General features: G+C 38.6%; 2 protein-coding genes across 15 annotated transcripts in view; one reads left to right on the top strand and one right to left on the bottom strand.

The window, feature by feature from the left end:
• The first annotated feature begins 788 nt into the window (after positions 1 to 788).
• Positions 789 to 16,260, top strand: HELB (DNA helicase B). Its single transcript, XM_079303926.1, is given in 14 exon segments — positions 789 to 1,010; positions 2,285 to 2,659; positions 4,929 to 5,140; positions 6,441 to 6,704; positions 6,706 to 7,305; positions 8,342 to 8,513; positions 9,264 to 9,405; positions 10,360 to 10,490; positions 11,511 to 11,595; positions 12,458 to 12,517; positions 13,044 to 13,248; positions 13,820 to 13,954; positions 14,156 to 14,587; positions 15,101 to 16,260. Coding segments are annotated over 14 exon segments (3,093 nt in total). The 5' UTR covers positions 789 to 817; the 3' UTR covers positions 15,188 to 16,260.
• Positions 16,261 to 16,368: 108 nt separating this feature from the next.
• Positions 16,369 to 24,808, bottom strand: part of GRIP1 (glutamate receptor interacting protein 1) — a 303,224-nt gene continuing 294,784 nt past the window's right edge. For all 14 annotated transcript variants that reach the window (XM_079303918.1, XM_079303919.1, XM_079303923.1 and 11 more), the window contains 2 exons: positions 18,917 to 19,063; positions 16,369 to 17,895 (listed from right to left, as the gene is read on the bottom strand). In XM_079303918.1, the coding sequence (XP_079160044.1) occupies positions 17,662 to 17,895; positions 18,917 to 19,063 (381 nt within the window). In that variant the 3' untranslated portion in view covers positions 16,369 to 17,661. The remainder of the gene's footprint in view (positions 17,896 to 18,916; positions 19,064 to 24,808) is intronic.

Here is a 24,808-nt window from a genome sequence, read left to right as displayed (position 1 = left end):
ATTCATCTCAATCAGAGGAGTCCACCAGCCTTGCAACAGCACCTGCTGCTTTTGTGTCTCCTTTAATCTGCTTGCCTGTACCCTGAAGCAGCAGCAAGACATCCACAGCAGCTTCCAGTGTACTGTGTGACAGTATAGCAAAACAAAGAAGAAATTGGAAGAAAACAGTTAAAAAACTAAAGGCAGAGCAAATCAAACCACAGGAATCATGAAAATTATTTAAAAAAATCTTACAAAACTTAATTCATTGATGAAAACATATGCTTGCTAGTGGCACGAACGTGCAAAAATACAATTGTGAAATTTTGCTGAAAAAGCAGAGCTACGTAACAATATAGCAAATATTAATCTGCTAACTACTAACCACTGAAAATCAATTTAAAACAGGTTGTAGAAATATTCACTTTCATGACTGAAAAGGATTTCTGGGGGATTTCAGTGGGAGATCAATACTGAATGTGAGAAGAGTTGGTATTTCATCAGTGAACTGTCAGGGGGTTTCAGAAAACGCAAGGCAGTGGAGTTGAGCAAAAGCGAAGGCAAAGCAGCGACGGCCAGGTTACAGCGTAGGGAAGGAAGGGCGACTTCCAAATCTCCAGTGAGCAATCGGATATACTGGAAATGTGATCTGATGCTTTATGTGAGAAGGGTCATGTAAAGACAAGACATTTATGTCCGAAAGTATTAAAAAAAAAAAAAAAAAAAAAAGCCTCGTGGTTCCCGAGTGTCCCGGCCCCCCGTGCCCCTCCCGCCCGCCGTCCCGCCTTCCCCGGGGCGGGCCGATCCCCTTCCCGATCCTGATCCCGGCGGGGGCGGCATGGCGGGGGCCGGCGGGCAGCGGGGCGCGCCCCTGGAGCTCTGGGGGCACCTGCGGCCGCTGCGCGGGGACGCGGCGGGCGACGAGGAGGAGAGCGACGAGGACTTCGAGGAGGAGCCGCTCTTGGCGGAGGATGCGCTGCTGGAGGCCGCCGGGCGGGAGCTGTCGGCCGCGCTGCCCCCGCGCCGCGCCGGTGAGGCCGGGCCGGGAACGGGGCAGGGCCGGGAACGGGGCAGGACCGGGCCGGGCGGACTGCGGTGCCCTCCCTGCTCGGGGTCTGGGCGCGGGGCACCGGGGCACCGGGGCAGCGAGCGGGGCCCGGCGCCGCGGGAATGGCGGCGGGGGAGGCGGCGCTCTGCCCCGGCCCGCCCGCCCGCCCGTGTGCGGCCCTTCCCTTCCCTTCCCTTCCCTTCCCTTCCCTTCCCTTCCCTTCCCTTCCCTTCCCTTCCCTTCCCTTCCCTTCCCTTCCCTTCCCTTCCCTTCCCTTCCCACGTGGGAACGGGCCCTGCCCACAGAAGTTGACCACAGCCGAAGGGACCGAAGTAGGTGATGAGCAGGTAGCGGAAGGGAAGCGTGCTCTGTGCTCTTCTACGGGCACAGGGTTGCAACAGTAAGGAAACATAAGGTTTTCCAATTCAAGTTAACGTTATACAATAAAAGCACCTTTTTTTTTTTTTTTCTTTTATGACATAGGAGAGTGTTGTTACTTGATGTTAATAATTTCCAACTTTCTACTTAGCACTTAAAAAAGTAGGTGAAGTTGGAGCAACCTCTGCCTAAAAGGTATTTTATCTGCAAGTTGTTCTTAAAATGGCTAAACTGAGCTAAATATCCACGGAGAAATAAATAAGTTATTGCAGACCTAAGAGCTGTCCTGGTGATGAAGGGGCCCTGCTAAACATAGGTGCCCACTTTGTTCTGGTCATGGCAATTGGTCCCCAGCTGTTGATCAGGGAATGGTGTGTTGTTTTTTTGAAGGCAAAGAGGAGGCAAACCAGGTCATAAAAGTGTCAAGAATTTATTATATTAATTCCTTATAATTTTGGTGGTTTTAGTCGTGGGAAGTATTTGGTCTGCAAACATGTCTTAAGATTATGCAGGCATTGTGGTAGAATATTTTGTGATAAAACTGTTTAAAATTCAGTTGTAAACTTGACTTGGAATAAATAGTAAATCATAATATTAAATCATGTGTATTTAATGAGCTTAAGAAATTCATAGGCAAGATTTATTCCTTATCCTTAGAAAAGGAGGTTTAGTGCTTGTTTCTGAGTTTCTTTTTTTTTTCAAACGTTCGTGGAGAGACTGGCATCAGGAGTCTATAAAAACCCCTGATTTACTTTTTCTACTGCAACTTACAGAAAAGATAAAAGCATTGAACCAGCAAAACTCTTTTAGTCAACCCAGAGTTTTAATTTTTATGACTGTCAGTTAACACTGGATATGTTTTTCTTTTTAATGCTTCAGTTATTATACAGGAATGCGGCACCAAAAAGGAGTATGAAGTAGTTGGACGTTTTCCATTAGTTGACCCTTGGTGGAAAGTTAATATTAAAGCTAAAAAAATGGGGTCGAAGTACTTTGTGCAAGGATATCCATCGTATTTTCTGCAGACTGATGTAGAAGACAACAGCAGACAAGTATTTTCACTCTTTCTTAAGGAATGTAATGTTCCTGAAAATTGGAGAGAAAAATTTTTTGCTTGGCTTCCTATAGAGTCTGTGCTGAGTTTTAGCAATCTGGAAGAAAAACTAAAGCAGTTCCAAGTTTCACAGCTACAGCCAAGGAGGATCCAAAGAGATACCAAGGATTACGACATCTTCTATTATGTTGCAAAATCATGTGGGTATATCCTGTTTTAATTGTTATATAAGCTAAGAGTCCTATCTCATATACTGCATTCAAACTAACATGTATTAATTTGAAATGTATATTCAAATTATTCTTTTATTTTAAAATATTTCAACACAGTAGAACAACTGATCAGTTAAAGACAGGCATACAGAAGGACTTTGCTGAATCCTGTAGGCTAAATAGAATTGTCTGTGCTAGGGATACTCCATCCCTGGAAGTGCTTCAGGCCTGGTGGGATGGGGCTCAGAGCAACCTGGTCTAGTGTCCCTACCAGTGGAAGGTGTCCCTACCAGTGGCAAGGGTTTGGAACTAGTTGATCCTTAAGGTCACTTCCAACCCAAACCATTTTATACATCTGGGACTATGATGCAAAGACAGTGCATTCAGCTATAACAAGTGTTTATTGAAAAATGGGTTCAGCACCACTTAAGCATGATGGTGATGGCTTTTAGGGCTGGCACATGTTCAGAAGTAGTATAGGTGCTTCTCTGTAGTGCAGGGATCAGTGAAGGAGTTCAGCCTAGTCCTAATCAGCTGCACTTAATAGATTATCTAGGTATGTTTGAATCCTGTCAGCAGATTGGTATGGCTGGGAGCAGACTGTGGAAGCACTGGAGTGTGTCCACATGGAGATCATTCAGACTTCTGAAGATGCTGTTGTGGGCAGTGTTGGTGTGATTACATGAGCATGATGACCTGAGTGTTCAAGATTGGATCAGGAGTGTGCTTTTGAAGCAGACATCCCCCTTGTCCCCACCTGTGATGCAGTCTCTGAAAGTACTGACTGTATTCCTCCTGCTGGGTGAAACCCAGACAGTGTGTTCCCCTTGCATTCCTGAGGTTCTCTGATCCATAAAGGGCATTCATTCTGTGAGACCAGACTTAGCTGGTCTGAAGCAAAACGCTGAAATGCAGAGAAAGTCAGGATGTCTGAGGTGTGTCCTCAGTGTTAGAGCTCTTGTTTTTCTCTGATGATCTGTTTCCATAACTGTATTGACAGGTTACCTACTGCTACGTGTAAGCAAAAAAAGTTTTCCAGTACCTGGTTTAGTGGGCAGTGTCAGGTCACATGATGGAGGTGACGCTTTTGGGTGTCAAATTATATGTAACAGGAGGTTCAGAGCCTCTGCAAGACTTGAACTGACTTCACTTCAAATCCCATGTGTAAGGAGAAGAAAATGTTCAGAGTTCTGTAGGCTTTCAGGATTTTTGTTCTCTTTGGTAACGATAGAAAAGATTGCACAGTGTGCCTATGTACTCTCTTCATCCTTCCTATAGTGTTGATTTTGTTCTACTATCTAGCTTAAATTAATTTGCTACATTTTAAGCTTTAATTTTTCTCTATCATTGAGTAATAGAGACCATTCTGCTACCTCAGTTGCTACTGTTAGTATTATAAATTTTTCTTTTTGTCATTAATTGTTATGGACTCAAGTAGTTTGTTCTTCTGGCTTTCATGGTATTTTTGTGTGTGTGTAAACAGTGTATATCAATGATTTACATGTAAATTAAGTACTTGCTTAAAAGACAAAAGATTTTGTCGTTGTGAGAGTAAGACAGTGATCAGAAAAAGTACTTAAGTGAAAAAAATTATTGTTTTAAATTTTCTGTAACACTTAACTAAAAATAGCCTACTTTTTCCAAGAGATAAATCTTCTGAAAGTCTCACTTTCTTCTTAAATTAGTTTTTCTTTCTTCTGAAATTACTTTTTTAAAGCAAAATATAGAGCAGATCTGTTTCATCCCCATGACTGATGTAAACAGGGGAAGTGATAACTTAATTTTGGGGTCATTGAGGAAGCCAATGGAGAGCACTTTTTTTGTAAGGTCCTCTACTGATCTGATGCTACAAATTTAGAAGCATCTTTCCTTATTTTGCATTTGAAGGGTTCTTCTGTACATCTGTATGAAAATTACTTCTAGGTAAGAGGCAGATGTGGTGAGGTCTGAACTGACTTTCTACAAAATGCTCTTGAGTATGCAGTTTAAACCAAATGCATGATATGTATTTTCCAAGTGAGTACATTTAGTTGTTGGTTTTATGTCATCGGTTTACACTGTTTTTTTCCTAAGGCAGTTCAGGGAAAACAGACTTTAAAAAAATTTGAAAAGGGTTTCGAAAAGTAAAAAAAATGAGAGAAATTTGTGATGTCTTGGATATAGGGGAGGCAGAAGGATGAAGCCAGAATCAGTATAAATAATTTTGCAGCAATCTTTGTATATGGTATAAAATTTGTTGTGTTTATGGTGCATGCAGTTGCAGGAAAGGCAGTACTGGGAGCTCTGGCTTTTCCAAGGATCCTGGAGTTCTTGCCGATTCTTCTGCCACGCCACTTCTGCTGTCTGTTAGATAAGATGTGTTGGCAAAGAAAGGATGATACGGAGGGTGAGGAGGAGGTAGCTGATGAGGTGGTCACAAAATTGGATGAGATACTAAAGGATGAGCCATGGAAACTTGGGTTCAGCAGGGTAAGTAATGTTATGTATGGTAAAAATATGGTGTTTGTTGCATTTGAGGTACATTAGGCTACAGTGCTGTTTTAGTTGGATTCACTTGAGTCAATGGGCATTTGTCAGGGCTAAGCATAGTTCATTGGAAATGAGTGATGTGCTGGACTCAGTTTTAGCAAAAGGTTTTGTTTTTCCAGTTGGTCTAAAATAAATTAATCTCAGAAGATTTTTGGAAAGTAGTTTTGTTACAACCATTTGTTTAGTATTTTCTACAAGGGTCAGAAAACTAAATGCTTGAGGTAATTGGGCCAAAGTTAGACAGCTAATTTAAAATCTTCAACTGTTCTTTTCAGTTTTATACTGGTAAGATTTTTTGTTCATGATATGTAGAACAGTATCTATGCTTTCATAAGAAGGTTGGTAAGTTTCTCTGTAGGAGGTATCTGGTCCAGTAGTTTGTAATGTAGTTTGTTTTTGTAATGGAATTTGCAGAGGTTGCTTGCCTTCCTGTTTTCCTTTGCTGTGCTTGCTGTGAGCTTTGCTGCTGCACCTGACCTTAGCAGTTGTGTACTTCACAAGGGAACTACAGCTTTAGTTGTTCACAAATGTGGTTGGTTTTCCCTCTGCTTTAGCCCCTCTATGCTTTACTGGTGGATGTTCTGACTTGTCTTTAACAGCTCTAATTTCAGAGATTCAGCAGGGTTGCCAATATATTCCAGTGTTTCACATAATTTCCTTTAAGAAGATTTTCCTGATGTCCAATTTGACCATTCCTTGATGCAATATGGACTTGTTGATCTCTTGCTTCAAGCACCTGCATTCTCACTGCAGTTTTTTATTACTTGAAGACTTTCTTCAGCTTTTTCTCTTACAACTGAGCAAGGACAATTAATTTTTCTTGCTCTCAATAGTTCATCTGTTTTGCACATCTCAAGCTTTCACTGTTTTGTGGTAGTGTCTGTACAGGTGGCATATTTCTTGAACATGTTCAGAGTTGGGTACATTATTCTGACCAGTGGCTTTCCTGTACTCTGTATCTACAGTTTATGTACCTTTACATGAATATGTGATATTTGGTGTGCACAAGTTCTCCCTAATACCCAATTTCTGTGCCAGCTTTTTATTTTTAAAAGGGTGACTAAAGAGGAATTATTCTAGCTTCCTTTTAAGTATTTTGCTTTATGAAAAATATGTACATTTTTGCAAACTTCTACCCTCTGAATTGCAATTTGTATTTATTAGAAGAAATGTGATTCAGCAAGAGGCTAGCATCTTCTGAAATAAATCTGTGTTTGCTCTTACTCTTTCTGGGGAGAAGATGATGTATGAGGAGCTGAACCTTCCTCACTGTGAGGCAACGTGGGCTGCCTTCTGTCAGTGTGAACATCTCCTCAGGAAGATTCCTGACCTGCAAAAGAATGCATTAATTCTGTATGATCAGCTCAAGACACGCTGTAGACAAATGGGACACACATACGAAGATCAAGATGAATTAGCTCGTTTGGTATCCAAACACATGTCCATCGAGGATGTTTGGCAATCTCTTGAATTTTTGAAAGATCATAATGTAGTGATTAGGGAAAAAAAAGCTGGTGTTTCTGCCTCATCTTTACCAATCTGAAAAAGATATTGCAATGTATGTAGGTGACCTTCTGTCAAATAGCACATGGAAACTGGATGTGGATGTGAAAAAGATACTTAACATTTCTGAGTCACCAAGAGAAACAGTAGATAACAAAATTAATATTACCCAGGCAGGTGGAATGGAGGAAAATAATCCAGACAATCATAATGGTGAAAATCACTTCCCTGAAAAGGAGGTGGGCTCTATGTCTGGTATTCAAAGTGAAGCAGAGATAGATAAAGATCAGGTGATTGCTGTAAAAAAAATCTGTTCTAATCCTGTCACAATCATAAGTGGAAAAGGAGGCTGTGGGAAGAGTACAATAGTTAGCTCCCTTTTTCGTCACTTAAAGCAGATGGAAATAGAAGTGGAAGCTGCTTCTAAGGACTTTGAAACAGACTTGGATGCATCTGAGGAATGGAATACATTTGATCACCACTGGGAATCAGAGAATATATATGCAAAAAAATTCTTGAATGTACTATTCACTGCACCTACAGGGAGGGCAACAAGTCTTTTGAGAGAAAAAACACAGCTTCCTGCATATACACTGCATCAGGTAAGATTTGTTTTGGGTTTTGTTTCTAGTTTTGTTGTTTTAACTTAGGTTCTGAAAAACCTTTTGGCACTGTCCATTCTTGTTTTGGAAAAAAAAGCTTGTTATTTAACTTCCTCTTAAGAAATGTGTAGCCTATTATCATTATTAATGTTAATTCTTGGTACAGCTTATTGGCATCTGAAAGTCAGCATTATGTTTTGGGGAATCATAAATCAGTCATTTGAAATACATTATTTGGTAACTGCTTTCTTTACTATTTATATACATCTGAAACTTCTGCTTCTATAGAGCATCTGATTTTTCAAGTTTTCTCAGTTTTGCATTTTATTTTAATGAAGACAAAAATATCTTCTAGGTGGTAGAGCTGTTTTCTAGGATCCTGTTGCCTAGCAATCATAGCAGCACATAAATGAAAATATCAGTTGCCTGGGGTTGAATAATGAGAGATATTTCATTTGCACAGTGTTTTCTTAATTAATGTTAGGTATTACGGAATTTTCTTTATGAAAAAGTAGAAAGCAAACTCTTTGTTAATAAACTTAGGCTTAAGTTTGGTTACAGTTCTATGTAGAAAAAGGTGCCAGGAAGACATTGAAGTCATGGAATAACCCGTATAAATAGAAATTATAATAACATAAAAAGTACTGTTGGCTTATTTTATCTTTGGGGATTGGATAGCTAGTTGTGTGTTCCCCTTCCCCATGCAATTTTGGGTATTATTAATGACAGCAAGTTGCAGTAGGAGGTGTTCTGTTACTGAGCAACCTAATGGCTGACCTTGTGTCTTTAACAGCTCCTGCAGGAAAAAAGAGACTCTTATTTTATGTAAATCAGTGTTGCTAACCTCAGCTAGAAATGTATTCACTGATGAGGAAAATAAGACTGAATGGTTGAGTCTTCTGAGTCTTTGCAGGTATAAGTTCAGAACTTAAGATAGTAGCTCTGCATCCATTAGATGATACCACACTGTCTGCTTTTATAACATAGTTTACAGTTGATTAGTGTCAGAGTTTGCTTTATTTCTATTTATTTCTAGATTATCTATAGTTTTAAGACGTGGAGGCGGAGTGAGCAAGCAGTGCCGTGGAAGTTTTCTGCAGTTACGGTTCTCATTGTGGATGAAGGAAGCTTGGTGTCTGTACACCTTCTTAGTTTAGTTCTAAAACTCTTGTGTGAGCATGCTCAGCTTGCTAAACTTATTATTCTAGGTAAGTGAAACAGCAAATTCAGCATTATACAATGTTTAATAATGCACAATATACAGTGTCGGTATCAGAGCTCCCACTGAGTCTCCTAACCTCAGAATGTTACATTGTTCTGTACTTGGGTACTTGTGCTATTTCTTAAGGTCAGATGAGATAGAAGTTTTCCAAATGTCAGTGTGAAAGTATCATTATCTGTTTAGCAGTGACTTCCATGTGGTAGGTTATTACATCTTGCAACTGGGAAACTTCTCTGACTTCGTTAAATCTGAAGGAGCTATTGTTAGCATATGAATCGTATGTTAGAAGGGAGTTTTCACACCATTCTTAATGCTAGGGTCATCTTGTTTTAATTTAAAAAGGAAAGCAAAGAAATGTAAAGGCAAATTTTTATGCTTTCTTAGCTGTTTCCTTTTTGACATGCCATTTATGGCATTTGTTTTTAAATATGTAGCTTTCAAAGAGTTTTTGAATAAGATGTGATCACTGTCGGTGCTCATCAAGCAAAGAGATTTGCACTTGCTAGTAAAGCATTGCTGAGCGAGGAATGTAAAAAAACTTAAACTACATGCCAACATTATTCCCAAAGTTTCTTAGATTTTTGAAAGCTTTATTTCATGTGAATTTATTAAGGATGGATGTTACTGTGTAGAGGCTTGAGTATTTATTCATTCCAGTGTTGGTTTTTTTTAAAGACAATTTTCAACAGATTATATGTTATTCCTTTTCACAAAAACTAACGTGCATTGTGTTCAGGTGATACCAGACAGCTCCCAAGCATAGACCCAGGAAACATGTTAGCTGATATCTTTGAGGGTCTAAAATCAAGAGGCTTTGCTGTGGAACTACGAACTAACCACAGAGCTGAATCGCAACTAATTGTAGATAACGCATCAAGGTAGGATATCCAGATGTGTGTGTGAAGAATTCTTGTAATTCTTGCCTGGCCTTCTACCTGCAAATAGCAGTGCATCCAGATTTCACTCTGTAGTACTGCTTCTGTTAGGTATTTTTAGTCCAAATCTGTAACATTGGTTTTAAAAACAAACAAACTCCCAAAACAACAGCAACAAAACCCAAAACTTTTTCAGAAGTATATATTGCACAAAAAAATGTATGTGCTGGAATACTCTTGAATTTTATGAGATGTATCTCACTATTATGCTATCACATACTCTTGGTTGTTTTCAAATGAATTGTAAGTGCACAACTGACATTATGCCTTCTAAAATTGCTTACAATTGCTCCTCTAGAAAGGACGTTCTAAAGACTTCGCTGATAAGTGTGACAACAACTAAAAGACACTGAATTGCTTGGAGAGTCTAGATATAAAGGGCCATTACATCACAGCTTCTTTGTATTTTTTTTTCTGTATCAATACCTAAAGAGTCTAAATGTTTCCAACATTTGCATTAATTTTGTTTTGGAAATAATCCTGTTTCCTATCAGTGCTTAATTTCTTAAACCTCCAAGAACAAAATCTAGGTATTGGTGTTAATTGAATTTGAGAATATTCTAAACATTTGCAAGATGTCCAGAACTACTAAGTGTTTTACAAACATTCTTACTTATTTTTTGGTAACACTTCTGTTTTACTGCATTTTTCTCCCATGGGAAGAACTGTATAGATAATACAAAGTATCTGCTGCAGTGATGGGGGACTTAGAGAATAAACTCCCAATTTTTTCAATGTGAAATTAAGTCACGCTCTGAGGAAAGAGTTTTCAAGGCATGTAGTATAGATGACAAAAAAATTTCGAAGTGGTGAACTTCAGGCTGATGCAGATAATGATATGCTGGAATTCTTTAACTGAAAATAACCTTTTGGTTTCCCTCCAATGCTCTGGTCCAGAATCTCTCACCGGCAGCTTCCTGAATTTGATGAGGTGCTGAAAGTTTCTGCTTGGAATGAGGAAATGACAATGCCAACCCCAGAGAAGAAATTTATTTTTATTGCTTTGCCTGCTGGTGGGAATTGTGAGAGTATGTGTGTACAGTCAGTTTGTGATCTTGATTTTCCATTTGGTAAAGCATAGACTATTGCCTGGAACAAAAATTCTGAGAATATTTTAGTCTGGCTTTGTGGTATAAATGTAAATGCTACATTCATATTTTGTCTTGTGCATCCTGTAAACGCACACAGCAAGACCTGTAAGTGCAAGGAATGGGCTGTAGAGCTCCATCTCACCAGTTAGACTTTAAATTGGGGACAGCTTCCACTGTCGGATGTGGTTGTCTTTTTGTATTGTAGCTGGAACTGTCAAACCTTAAGAGATTTTCAGAATTGATTCAGAGGTGAATCATTTGAGTGAAAATTGAGTGTAACAGTATGGTGTGCTGGACAGGAATGTACTGCCAGCTGTAGGATTGAGTTAGGAAAATTCTAAGAAGGGATGCCAGTATTTCTTTTAAAATGTTTTGGGGTCAAGGCTAGAGACATTGTTTACTGGGGTTTTTTGACATTTATTTGGTATAAGTGCATTGAGTGGCCTCTCTTTTATATGCATCAAAAAGCTTCAAGGAGAATGTGGAAAAAAAACAATATAAACATTATCACCTTATCTTACTCTAGCAAAATACTCAGCAAACAGAATATTGAAAGTAGATTTCTGTGAAATCCAAGTGTGTAGGTCTGTGGTTTGAAAATATTTGATCTTTACCTCTTCAGTGTTCTGTATCAAAACCTTATTTTGCATGAAATATGCTCTATACAGCTGTTGTTTTGACACAGAAATAAGAATATGTTTCTTTTCATACCACTCTTGTTTCTGAGATTTTAATACTGGATTAACTGCATTATATTTTCTTGGGTATTTTGTGATGTATTTCTGTTTCTTTGGGAGATGTGTCATCTTGTATGGGAATTTTTTGTGGCTGTTTCTTTTTTGTGTAGTTTTAAATAAGTTGAGATGTCATTAAAGCAAGAAATAAGCAAAGGCAATTTCATGTTGAATTACATTTTTCTTTTTTAAATTCTGAGTATTTTTATGTCTTTTAAAACAGATTTACAAACTGCAATAAAGATTTTACTTAAAAAAGGACCAGGATTGGAGGATGCCAAACAATCACAATTCATTGCTTTCAGAAGGTAATGGAGTGTGCAGGCAAATGTTGAAAAAATCCTTGCTAGCAGCCACAATCTAAAAATAGCTGAGTGTGTTGAGCTGGAGAGACAAGTAGCAATAGCATAAAACAACTAGATACTTGGAATAGTCATGACTTAAGAAGGGTGGGATGTAGGGCTCAACACACTTTGAAGAAAGACTGGGTGTTAGTAATCACAGGAGCATGAATAGTATGCACTGAAGGGATAAAAAGGGGTAATGTGCACTAGTACCAATAGTCCATAACCTTGAGTTCTGCACAAAAGGGTACTTAGGAAAAAAACTCCACCTTTAATTGTAAAGAACTTTTTCTTAGTGAGTAAAAAACACCCACTACTTAGATTCCCAGCGAGCTAATAAGTGATTTGTGAATGCTGAGTAACTCTAATGTCAAGCTTTTTTCTCCAGTCTGCATTCAGTGCAATACTGTTATTACTGATTTTTGTGTATGATTCTTCTGGAATATATTTAGGTATATATAGGTTACTTAAGCTGCATTTAAAAGTTAAAATTCCAGGCCTTTAAAAGCAAAAAATCTTCTTGCTGTTTTTAATATATGCACAGACAGAAAATAATCTGTCCAGGTTTTAGTTTTCTTCTTTATCTTAAAAACAAATCTAGCTAATCTAGGTGTACAGTGCAAAAACTTTCTGTGGTATTTAGACAAAACTGTTCCTCTACTGTACTGTCTTCTAAACTCTGAATAAGTAATTGTTCTTAATAGGTGCTGGAAGATCATCAGAGAGAAAAGGGGCTTTTTCCATTATTTATAAAATAATGCTAATGTGACATTGCTTGTAATTGTATGTTTTATATATAATGATTTTGTTCTTTTGTATGATTTAGGCAAGATTGTGATCTAATAAATGAGCTTTGTTGCCAACACTATTCAAATCATTTAACCAGGTAAGCCAGTGTTTCATATTTTTCCTTTGACCAGTTTAATTTTGGTTTTGAAAGGGTTGTAGCTGGGCCAACAGCGTAAAATAAGATTGTAAAACTTCCAATGTTTCATCTTGATCTGATTATGTTATAAATAATTTGTACAATAAACTTTATTTAATGGGTTCTTTAATCTCATTTTGAACAGTGGTAAACTGCTTTTCATTTAAATTCACTGTGAATTCTGAGATTTTTAAGTTACTATTGAATATTTGAAATTCATATGGAAAAAACCCTCAAGGTTAATTTTTTTGCTATTATATGATTTCTGAATAGATTCTGAAATATTTCTGTGCTACCCTATATTACTGGTTTTTACCAAATGGTTTCACAGAAGTTCAAGACACATAAATGTTACCCTAACTATTTTGAATATTATTAAAGATTTTAATCTGGGTCAAATATAGAGAGTGAAAAAAGAAAAAATACTGAGAGATGGTACATGCACACTTTGTAAATACACTTTGCCCTTTTTCTTTCTGTGACCTAGAGACCATAGGAACCGACTTCTGTTTCAGATGGGGGACAAGATTGCCAGCACACGCAATGTGTATCTCAAGGATCTCTTGGCAGCCTCTGGTGTCAGAGAGGGGCCCAGTGGCCAGGAATGCAGAAGTGGAGAAATCACACTCTCTGCAGAGGCTGATGAGGAGGGCAAACGACTCTGCAATGGAGATATATTTTTCATAACAGAGGTAAGTCCTTGCTGCAACAACTTGCACAAAGAAAACCTGGTGGGAAACGATTCAGCACCCAAAACAAAACAATTCACACTTTTCAAGCTTAGCCCATAATACCTACTTGGTTCTGCTGAATAATCATGTAAAAAGTATGAAATAGGCAAGGTACAATAGAAAATAAAAAAAAAACCCCAGTTCTGGGCTTTTTTGTACAATGTGTTTCAGTTGGTCTGATTGTGATCAGTGTAAATAGATTCTGTAAATACTCAAATGTATTGTAATTGAAATAGATGATGTTTAACATAGTCTGAAGTAAAGAGTAATGTTACAGCTTATGTTTTCCCTAGCAGAAAACCAAGCTGGCCTAAAAATAACAGCAGCAAAAAACTGATTTTTTTTTCTGGGTTCAGTGAGTTGGGCAGTGAAAGTATCAGTAGTTAGGGTCTCCTAGTTAGTGTCTTCTGAAACTTCCAGCTGGTTGACATTGCAGCAGTTGTAATTTCAGGGACAGCTAGAATGGGGAAGTACACATGTTGCTCCAGCTGCTGATCCAGGCTCACTGCTGAGTGTTGTGCTATTCCTTTAGGACAAAGAAATTGATAAGCAGCGCTTGCTGACCATCAGCAGCACGTACGGCTCCACGTTCACTGTGAACTACAAGGCACTGAGGAAGCTGTGTCACATCAAGCATGCCTGGGCCAGAACTATTCACACATTCCAGGTAAAACAGCAGCTGTGAGCTGAGCTAATGCACTGTATTTTGTCACGAAAGAATCAGAAACTTTTCTTGAAGCTAGAATTCCTTGAATGCAGGGTAGAAAATACTCTTTGAGTGTCCCCAGTTGCCTCCAAGTTGCTCATTCTTGTGTTTCCTGCACCTGTGTGTGGAGACGAGCGCTGATGAGCGTTCTGCCCGTTGCAGGGCTCGGAGGAAAGGACGGTGGTGTACGTGGTTGGCAATGCCGGCCGGCAGCACTGGCAGCACGTCTACACGGCCGTGACCAGGGGGCGCTGCCGCGTCTACATCCTGGCGGAGGAGCCGCACCTCAGGACAGCAGTCAGGAGCAAGGAGATCAGCAGGAAAACACGCTTGCAGAGATTTCTGAGAGAGGCAATGGCTGAAACAAACAGCTGTCCCAAACAAACGGCCTCTCCCCTGGTGAAGTGCTGGCAAAGTCAAGAGCGCGAGGCTGTTTCTGTTTCTCAAGGTGCTCCTGACCCACTTGAACTTGAAAGCGACCTCATGATACGGGAAGGGTCATCAGTTCTCAGTGAAAAGCAGAGGGGCAGTTTGCAGCTAAGTCCATGTAAAAGACAAATTCCTGCGTCTGAGGATGCTACACAAATAAACCCTGTAAGTATTTCCTTGCTGAGAAAGTTTAAAATAAACTTTTCTGCTCTTTCACCACCACAAAGTCGCCTGGGCACTGTTACAATTGTTTCATTAACATTTATTTAATAATTTTCAGGTTGACCAGTAATGGTGATGCAGTCAAATTCGGCAGATGTCTTTGCAGAGCAATATATGGCTAATACAGAAAATAAAGATTAAATGTCAGTAGTACATATACACTTACAAGTAAACTTATACATGTTTATACTCAGATCTGTTGGCCAGCGTAGCCTGTATCACCTTACGGTTTGTGCACAAATGTCATTTTTTAGGTGACATGCTGTGAGAGATGTATATAAAATTTAATAATTGAAATTGATTTTTTTAAAGTCAAACTTGCTAACAGATTATATATATATATATATTTTTTTACATCTAATTTCTGAGCTCACAGAGAAAGAGCATTTTTTGAGGAAGCTAATATATTGTAGGTCTGTTTGAAAGTTGGGTAACATTTTGGTTTTGTTTTGACAGACACCAGTAGAAGAATCCCCACTTGGATCTTCCAGACTGAAGAATCTAACTTTGGGACAAACTCCTAGGAAGCTTTTCAAAAGCTAACAGACAATTATTAATTGTTCCTGGTATGAACCTTTACTGAACCTGTTCAAGATTTTTGGGATGGAGAAGCTGAATATGCAGGTGCCTTTCAAAGGCTTTCTTGGTTTTGCATGTTCTGTGAAGAACAGCTTCTTTTATGCTGAGCCTCTTGCATTTCCAGTGATCCATTTTTAGTATATCCATTGGTGTACTGGTCATCAAAAATCATGTAATTCTTCTGTTTTGCTGAAGAATGAACTTACAGGTTTTTGAGGATCCAGATGTTCCCTTAAAAAATACACAAGGATGTATTTTGATTTACAGACTCCTGGCTGTCCATCCCATTTATCCACTTCCAAGATTTATCCATCTCTAAATGCTACGGTATTGATGAGATGCTCCTACTGATGAGCCAAAACTATCATTTCCTTGAGTAAAAAAAACAGTTTACAAAGGGGTCTAGGTTTTTCTGATGTGGCAGATTTATGGCCATAGAGCTTTGATTCATTATGGATTTTTAATCTTGTTCTAGCCATAACAAGAAAGTTGCAGTTAGTGACATAGAAAACTTTTTCTATGATGTAGAACTTGCCATTGCTGTTTAGCTAATAGTTCTGTGCTGATGACAGTCTTGCTAAGAAAAGCAAAACATCAAATCAGAGTTCCTATAACATTCCACTTTCAACTTTCTCATGTGTACTACGGGACTTGCTGTATTGCAATTTTGAGATTAATAAATTGAATGTTAAATCAAACATCAGACACATTATACTAAAATGTGGACAACCTGCTTACCTTTAACATTTTTTTTTCTTTTCACATAGGTTAGGAAAAAGTATACCACAAATATAAGAGTTATATTTTTCTAAAACTGTGGGAAAAATATAAAGTCAACTCTACCTCGTTTTTAATGTCTTTAAATCACTGTTTATTTCAATTTATACAGTTTTTCCATACAAATATTTGCAACAGTTTTAATTTCAAAAAACATAACATAGACGATAAATATCATGCTATTAAAGTATTAAATTTGTACAAAAATACTTTACAGTTTAATACTTATTTGTTACAAATAAAAATACATATTTAAGTGACTCATGAACCTTGGAGTTTTTGTTTTTTGTTTTTTTTTTTCTAACATGATTCAGCCTTGAATGTCATTCTGACCTTTTCTGGCAGTGCTGAAATAGAAATCAGAGATACTTGTGTGTGCAGGGCAAGTGAGCTCGTTTATGTATTTGAAACAGCAACAGGGATACATTAAACAGTTTAAATTGACCAGAAACAACTCTGTAAGGTGATTGCTTAGATATGGAGACTCTACAAATGTACAAATCCAGTATCTTTATATTCACCAATAACAATGATTACCATTAACAACTTGAATACCAGAATAAACCAATGCAGCTGCTGGTGAGCGTATAAAGCAACTGGCAGTATTTTATTGCTTGGGGGAAGAGGGGAGAGGAGACAATTTGTGTGATGTGTTTGTAAAATATATTTACAATTTTAAATTCTAAAAATGTGTTGCAAGGGGTAATGTTTATCATAAAGAAGGCTGAAAACAAAGCATTTTAAATAGGACCTTTCTTCCTTCAAGAAACTGATTGACTTAAAAAGCTCATATGTGACAGTACAAGTTTACAGGTTTATGGATCATTAGAGAGCTTTTGTATCAATCTCCACTGACATAATTTTAAAAAAGACATTTTCTTTTAAAAAAAAACTTTCTAATTTGTCTGAACTCATTTCAGTTTCACTCTTTTCAGTAAGCCCCAGTCAGAGGTTTTATCCCACTAAAAAAGTCTCTGCTTAAAAATCCCCACAGGTTGCAAGATATACCATTAAATACTTCATTGCATAGGGAATAACGTATGTTCTAACAAAGTTTGCTGAAGAGGGGAGTAATGTTCAATGCAAACTGCAGCTTCCTGCAAGCATTTTGTTGTAACATCTAAACCCTGCTTTGTCTAAAGAGTGTACCCTTCTCGCCAGCGAATAAAGGTTTCCAAAATCAGAGTTGTTGCCATTTCCCAGGAAAAGCCAGTGCAGTAACCACTGCCTTGTCCATCAGACAGCAGCACCTTCCTGATAAAAGGATTTTTAAAAACCATGTAACCTGGACACTACTGTTTGTTAGCAGATGTTAACTCCATGTTTTTCCCTCAAACAGCTGCTGCTGCTGCTGCTGCTGAAGGGAGAAGAACATTTATATCATGTTTAGAACATCTCCCCTGTTTCTTATTTGGGTAAAAAAAAGGCCCTTATGTATTTTTTTACTGTTACTAATCCTAGATTGTTTTAAAATTGAATGACTTGACTTAATGAAGAATGAAACTATTTCCAAAGTAACTGTGGATTAATAGAAGCCTTGAGACAGACCAACTGCCCTCCTGTGCTTTTCAGTGCTGTACAGCATCTAAGCCTCGATCTCAGAGGAATCTGGAATGGATTAGCACCATAATGTCTTGAGTGTCCCAGAGCAGTGGTTTCTGCTATAAGGTGTTTGTGGGGTCCCGTGTCTCCGCGCTAACGCTGCTGTGCCCGCTCTGCTGAAGGAAGGCAGCGTTGGGGTCGCTCCACTCCCCGCTCCCTGAAGGCTGTTCTGAGCTGCCTTTCTGAGATGCCAGCGGGTTTCTGCTAATGACCAGTTCCAGCTTATTGCCGGATTCTGCGATGAGGGGCACGACCAAACAGCAGTCAAAGTCTCTGGTGCGAACGTGGTTTACCTGATGGATGAGAAGATGGACCTTTGTTACCGTTTTAGGGGAAAAAAAAGATCACAAGAGATGCAAACCTATCCTTGAGACCATGGAGCTTGATTTACTATTCTTAAGTAGAGAATCGCCCAATATAAGACTATTTAACTGTGATTTCTGGTCTGAAGACAGATAAGTTTTCTACTCACTTTGAAACTTTTAAATTTTTAGAATATAGCTGAAGTGGGGATATTTACACTGGTGCTGGCTGTTGCCAGCTTTCACAATACTCACTCCAATAATGACATTTAACAGCACGCAGTTTTTCTGTCTTTCATGGTGTTCATCAATTTAAATGCAGTAGAGCACATCTAAAATTTCAATTCTCTGGTTTTACCTAATATATATAAATTTATATTAATTATTTTATGAGGCTACTTTTTCATCACAGTCCAACTTGGCACTGTGGTAAGTGTGGTGCTGAGTGAGTATTACATTATTCCAACTATGTCAGTCAACACTTGAATTCAACACAGAAATAATTCTCAGGTCTGTATCAAGCAAAAAAGAAAAATCTGTCTGGAAATCCAGCTTCCTAGTGAGCATTTATATGTCTCCTTTGGAGTTCTAAAATACCTAGCATTCTGAAAGAATTTGTTTCTATAAACCTGACTGCACAGGAAAATCCAGCTTTAGTGCCACTGCATAAAAGTCCAAAGCTCCATGAAGTGCTGCCTTTTTCTGTCAAGAAAAAAAATCTAAGAAATCTGCACAGCAAAGCCTATGGTGTAGAACAATTATGGTCATTTGTCCTTTCTGGTCTCCCTATACACATCCCTTCCCAGCAGAAATACAAACAGTGGTGCTCATTATTTCAAATATAATAAGCAATGTAGATTACAGGGCTGTTCCAAGTAACAGAACTGCAAAACTGCAGTTTTCTACAATCACATCTCCAAAGATGCATGCTCAAATAACCCCCAGTGAGGTTATAAACAAAATAATCTTCAGATCCTTTCATGCTAAACCTGCACAGTGCCAGAAACATTACCTGTAAAAGTCTGTCATATGGTTTTAAACCTCCCAGATCACCAGGGCCAGCTGGTCGAATGTTTTTCACATACACTCCTTTTTCCAATAAACCATCTGAGACACTGAACCCGAAGTCTTCTCCATCAGAGTCCTTGTACAAAGTTACCTGTGGAAGAGAGGTGATGTGATGAGAAAGAAAACTTTGTCCCCATTTCTGCAAGCATGAGGCAGGTTTTCTTCCTAGGATGGTTTTGGTGATTTTTTTTTTTTTTTTTCTATTAGAGAGATCACTTACCTACTATTTGGTACTTACAGTAGTAAAGTCATCCCCATTTTGACATTATGTTAATATTCTCAGAAGCCACATTATTCTTCTGTAAATAAACAGCCCTTTTCACTTCTGCTTGTCAGCTGGAAATTTGTGGGATTTAGCCCACCTTTTCTGATGTCACTTTCTGATTCTTAGTGTTTTGTTTCTCTGTTGTCTAACTGCCAGGATCTGAGTACAAGATAAGGCTTAGTTTTGCTTCAAATATGAAGACCTGGCCTCAATCTATGGCCACAAGAAGTGGTGTTGTGTCTTGCAATCAAGGGAATAAAGACCATTGTCAGTGTAAGCCCTGGACTGGTTTTGGCCAGGCAATGGTCCACCCTGTAAAGCCTAACCTCAGAAGTGCTCAGTATAAGAGTTATAATGCAATCTTTTAAGGAAGTACAAATAAGGCTCCTTCTGAAAGAGCTTGCAGGCAGTGTTCTTACAGTTACATAACCATGAAGTGGTCATTCAAAAGCAGGAAATAGAAGATAATGAAACAGTTAGGAGAAGGTTTTTCAGGTGTTCAGAAGACAAGTAATCACAGATAGTTGTGTGAATTCAGCTATTTGACAGATAGAGATTTTGTGGGTAAGTGGCATGCTTAGGTTTTAATTTTTTCTTGGTCCTCACATCAGGGTTGCTGACCAATGCAAGTAAATTGTGTGAGTGGTGTGCCACTGTGCACAGATACACTTGCACAGTCAAACCTGTGTTTTTAGTGCTGTAGCATATATCCCCTTGAATTTAAAATGCACTGGTTTCATCATATCTTAGCTGATAAAAATGACATTAACTGTTCCAAAATTTTTTAACAGCTTGGTACAAATAATGTGCATAATGTATCCTTGTTTTATGCATCGAATTCCTTCCTGTTGTTTCTGAATTGCAGAATCATTTGAATTGAAGGGGACTGTGGGAAGTCTGTAGTTCAGTGTCCTGCTCAAAGGCTGAGGACTTGGTCAGTATTTCACAGAAGGATGCCAAGGTACAGCAGTGGTTGGTGCTGCCTTCAGAAAGCTGCTGAGCTCCCATCTTAATTGCCAGTGTGAAAAGGTGTGCCAGAACAGACCAGTCTGTCTGAAAACAAAAGTAAATTATTTGGGGTTTGGGTTTCTTTCCTGCTCTCTTTACTTTGGTTTAGGGGTGTATCAGCCCTGCTTTCACCAGAATGAAATCACACTCACTAGTAAGTTTGGTATCTGTCCTGGGCAGCAGTTGAGAGAAGCTGGATACAAGGCTGCAGCAGCAGCACCATTTTCTCAGTGGATGTGGATGATGCATTGCAGGGCTGCTGTGGAAATATCAGTGTCCTGTGCTGTGGGAAGCACCAACACCCCCACATGGTGTTTGTCTCTTACTTTACCCCAGCTCATCCTCTTCCCTTGTTTTTCTCCACCTGAACAGCACTGCAAAGCAGAAAGCCACACCTGAAGTCCCCCTAACTGAGCTAAAAGCTTTCTTCCTGTCAGTGACATTTTTGGGTATGAGCTGTCATTTCATACTTCCAGTGACTGTGGTGTTCAAGGTCTTTGCCTTTTTCCCTCCCATCCTCCCCCAAGATAACTTTGTGCTGAACCTGTCATATGTCCTCCATCCCTGCATGAACTTTAGGAGTCAATGGGCATTTCAGCTACTGAAAAACCTATCTGCAAAGTCACAATAATTCATCATAGAATGATTTTAATTTGTATCAACAGATGCTGTATCAGCAGGACTCTGGGGAAATTCTAATAATTTGCTATGAACAGAGGCTTTTGTTTGTGATATCATAGCATGTTTAACATGGCTTTGATGAAAAGTGTGTTTGAAGCTGCTACAAAAAAAAAGTGCTATAATACTACCATTCTGCAAGACAAACAAACAAAAAAACCAAAAAACAAAATCAAACAAACAAAAAAACCCCACAACACAAAAAAAACCCCAAAAAACCAAAAAAACCCAAACCACCCCAAAAAAAGCAGGCAGATATATTTTAGTGATAGATTTGTGTGCATTTCCTGGCAGAAATTAAAAATAACGAGACCAAGACCCAAATTCTCTTCTAGCAAAGTAACTTTTTTATCCTAATCATCACAAATAAGTGCTTCAAGCTAACTGCTTCTTAAAGAAGCCTTGAAAATTAATGCAAAAATGGGATATCATGCCTAAGAGAAGACGACTTGAAATATTCTGTCTTCTCTAGCATAGGTGGCATGATTTTAAAAGGGAACTTCCCTTTTCCACTTCTTTTCTTTTCCCCTTCTTCAGGGACATGAAACAGGGGACTCTGAAGTCATCTAGACTGTATTCTTGTCCTAAGACAGGATCAACTGCACCTAAGCCATTTCAGAGATACATTTATCTGCCCTGCTTTTTCAAATCTCCAGTGATTAAGACTCCATAGTCTGTTAAAGTAATCCCTTCCAGTCCTTCAGATGTTTCCCTTTGGTCTAAACTAAATCACCCTTGCTGAGGCTTAAGCCTGTTGCTATCCACAGACAACAAGATCACTTTATTCTGTCTTTCTCTGCAGTGATGTGAAATAAGGCTTGTTTTTCTCTGGACCCTGTCCATGTGGTAAACATCCTTTTTTAAGTTTCAGATCCCAAACTGGACACTATTACTAGTCAAGATCTTCTCAAAGTCAAACTGGAGTGAAGAATAACTCACCACAGATGCTGGTACCATTCTATGATAGTGACCTAGGATCTGCAGATCCTAAATTTTTACAAACTACTTCCCTTACTTGATTTTCTTGACTTTTCCTGTATTTAACAGGAGCTTTGAACTTAAAGAAACTGATGCTTGCTTCAGGGATGAGGCAGCAATTTAACTTTGCTGCGTGTTTGATGGCTCTCACATTTTTTAGATGGAAGTCATCTGCAGAAAACTTTTGTATTAGAGGTTATAATTATGAGGCTAATTCTTCCTAGGGCAACATATATTCTTCAAAGATAATCTCTGATAAAAGGCCTGCTATCTGAAATATTCATTTCTATTTAATAATGGGTATGGATAAAGCCCTATCACAGGTTCCTTATTTTAACGTGCAGCAGCCCTGTCTGAAGGGAATAAAATCACAGACAATTCACACAACACCTAAATCATGCTAGTTTATCTGTACTGCTGATCACAACTCTTTGGAAGGTCTAATCTCAATAGCAAAATCTCCGTTTGGGTGATTTGTTAGACTTTTAAATTTACATCAGGAGCCTAAGGGAAAAAGCGTGTGGATTTGGAAATTTAATTCGTATTTCATAAGCAATTAATTAGTTGCAAATTTAAAACACAAGCTTATACATTTTGAGTCTGTGCCTATGCCTGTTCTCCCTCTCAAATCTATGGGAAAATGCTTAATTTAAATTCATACATCTTGCACAGATCAGCTATTGAGATATTTTAACTGACTGTAATTTTAGGTTAATGACTACTTGCAATAATAATATTGAAAAATTATCTGATCCTAGTGCATATTTTTGCTCTCAGAGGAATGTGTGCTCTATGAAACTTCTAAAAAATGGTCTGCTATGATTTTTAGAAAAATATTAATCTATATTATTACCTAAGTAGATAAAATCATTAAAGGCATTCATTAAATTTGGGTACTGATGTAGCAATACACTATCCAGCTAATTAAATGTTATTAAACCATCTAGAACAAATGTTTGAAGAGATCTGTAGGACACTTATCTCAATCCTGGTTTCCTTAGGACAAAGACAGTTCAAGTGCACAACTGGTGAATGCAACACAGAGAGAAAGAGCAGTGAAGAATTCAGGTTACCTTGCTGCAAAGTGAACTCTGACCTGTGGGCACTCAGGCCCTGCCTCACAGGATGCACTGACACACTCTGACACAGAACAAAGGCACCTGCCCTGCCCATGGCACTGGGAAAGCTCAGCAGCACCTGAGAATCTGCAGAGGGAGGTCATGGACAAGCTTTGTCTTAGCTTGTATCTCTAAACTGCCCATACCATCTCAGTTTTCCACATCTCCCTATTTTTCAGTGGCCCAGCTAATTAAGACATTTGCCTGCAAGGGGCAAACACATTGCCAGAAAGAAGATACATAAAAAATACTTCAACCAAGGCACTTCCCTGGCAGTGACATCATTCCCATGGCATTGCAGGTCTTTTGGAAAACTCTAATTGAACAAGCTGTCCAAAGGAAGAGGTTATTAGTATTAAACTGAAGGTCTAATACAAAAATGGACATGAATACATTGAGAGAAAGTAGCAGGCACACTGCTACACCAGATCCAGTAGGAAAACTAACAAGAACTTGCTCAGATAAAAAAATCAGTCCATGCTGCCTGGGTGTCACAGGGATATAACCTCACTTTAAGGAATCAGACCTAAAGATCCAGTCACTAGTTTCTATTTTTCTTTAATGACTGTAAGGATTTGGAAAATCCTCAGTACAGGTTCAATGTTTAGATTTTTAGAGAGAAAATGACTCTTTTCTGGGTGACAGAACAGACAGTAAAAGCAAACTCAGCAACACTTCAGCAGGGGAACACTGGGTATATGGTCTGAACAAAATCTGGAAATTACTCAAAAGGAAGGTCAAAGCAGTCTTAAAATAGTCAGCTGAAGCAAGAGAAAGCTGCAGGTTTTTTGCACTGCTAGGACTGTAGCAGCTAGTTACTATTACAGAATACCACTGACTCATTAACAAAAATCTGATAACTCCTTTCCAGGTAATGATTTATTTTAACATGAGAGGCTGGATTTGTGATCCAGAACTGTGCCTTTGCTGAATGTGAGCACACTGTGAAATGCCTGCTGGCATACTTCGGTTTTATATTTCACATTTATTCACCACTCAGAAAAACTGAGCACAGTACCTAATTCCACTGATCACATCAGGCTGGAAACAGGAATAGTTAAAGACTCTCACAACACATCTTAATTGATCAGATACACTGGCAATGAATTAATTTACCATATATGAGATCAATTCTCTACTACCTTCTATAAACATTCATTTAGCCCACACTCAGCAAGTCCTTACATTGCTGAACTCAACTGAACCACAGATTAAACCACAGGAATTAGAAACCAGCCCAAATCTCTTGAGAGTGACCAGGTGACACACATTCCCTGTGTTCTGCCTCCTTTCTGGAAAGATGGCAGACCTTTAAGAGGAAGATGGGTGCAGGAAATGGGATGCTCATTCCCATGAGGGAGAACAGCATTACAGAGTTTTGGAAACTGGCTGTTCTTATGGTCTCACTGGATCTGAGACCAAAGTGGCCAGGTGTTTGCTGTGCATATCCAAAGACACTTTATCCAGTACTTGGTAGGAGTGCAGTGCCACCTCCATATCCTCAAGTGATTTCAACCATCTTGAGCACTGAAAAGTTGCATAGTCTGAAGATTATTTATCTTTTTTAGAGCACAGGAATTATAAAAAGAAGCAATACCTAATTTGAAAAAATATTCTATATTATGTACATTGAATCTCTTGTATTTGATTCAAAATGAGTGTTAATTTAAAAAAGGACCTATGAGAGCCCCAAACCTTCCTGAGTAATTTCCGGAAGCAATGTATTTTCTAGAAATTAAACTTTGCTTTCTTAATGAACACATTTTGCAGAGAAGAATTATTGGTCCTG

The sequence above is a fragment of the Erithacus rubecula genome (assembly GCF_903797595.1).
Source record: "Erithacus rubecula genome assembly, chromosome: 4".
NCBI classification, from domain to species: Eukaryota; Metazoa; Chordata; class Aves; order Passeriformes; family Muscicapidae; genus Erithacus; species Erithacus rubecula.
The sequence above is the reverse complement of the archived record's forward strand: the minus strand, read 5'-3'. Positions and strand labels throughout refer to the sequence as shown.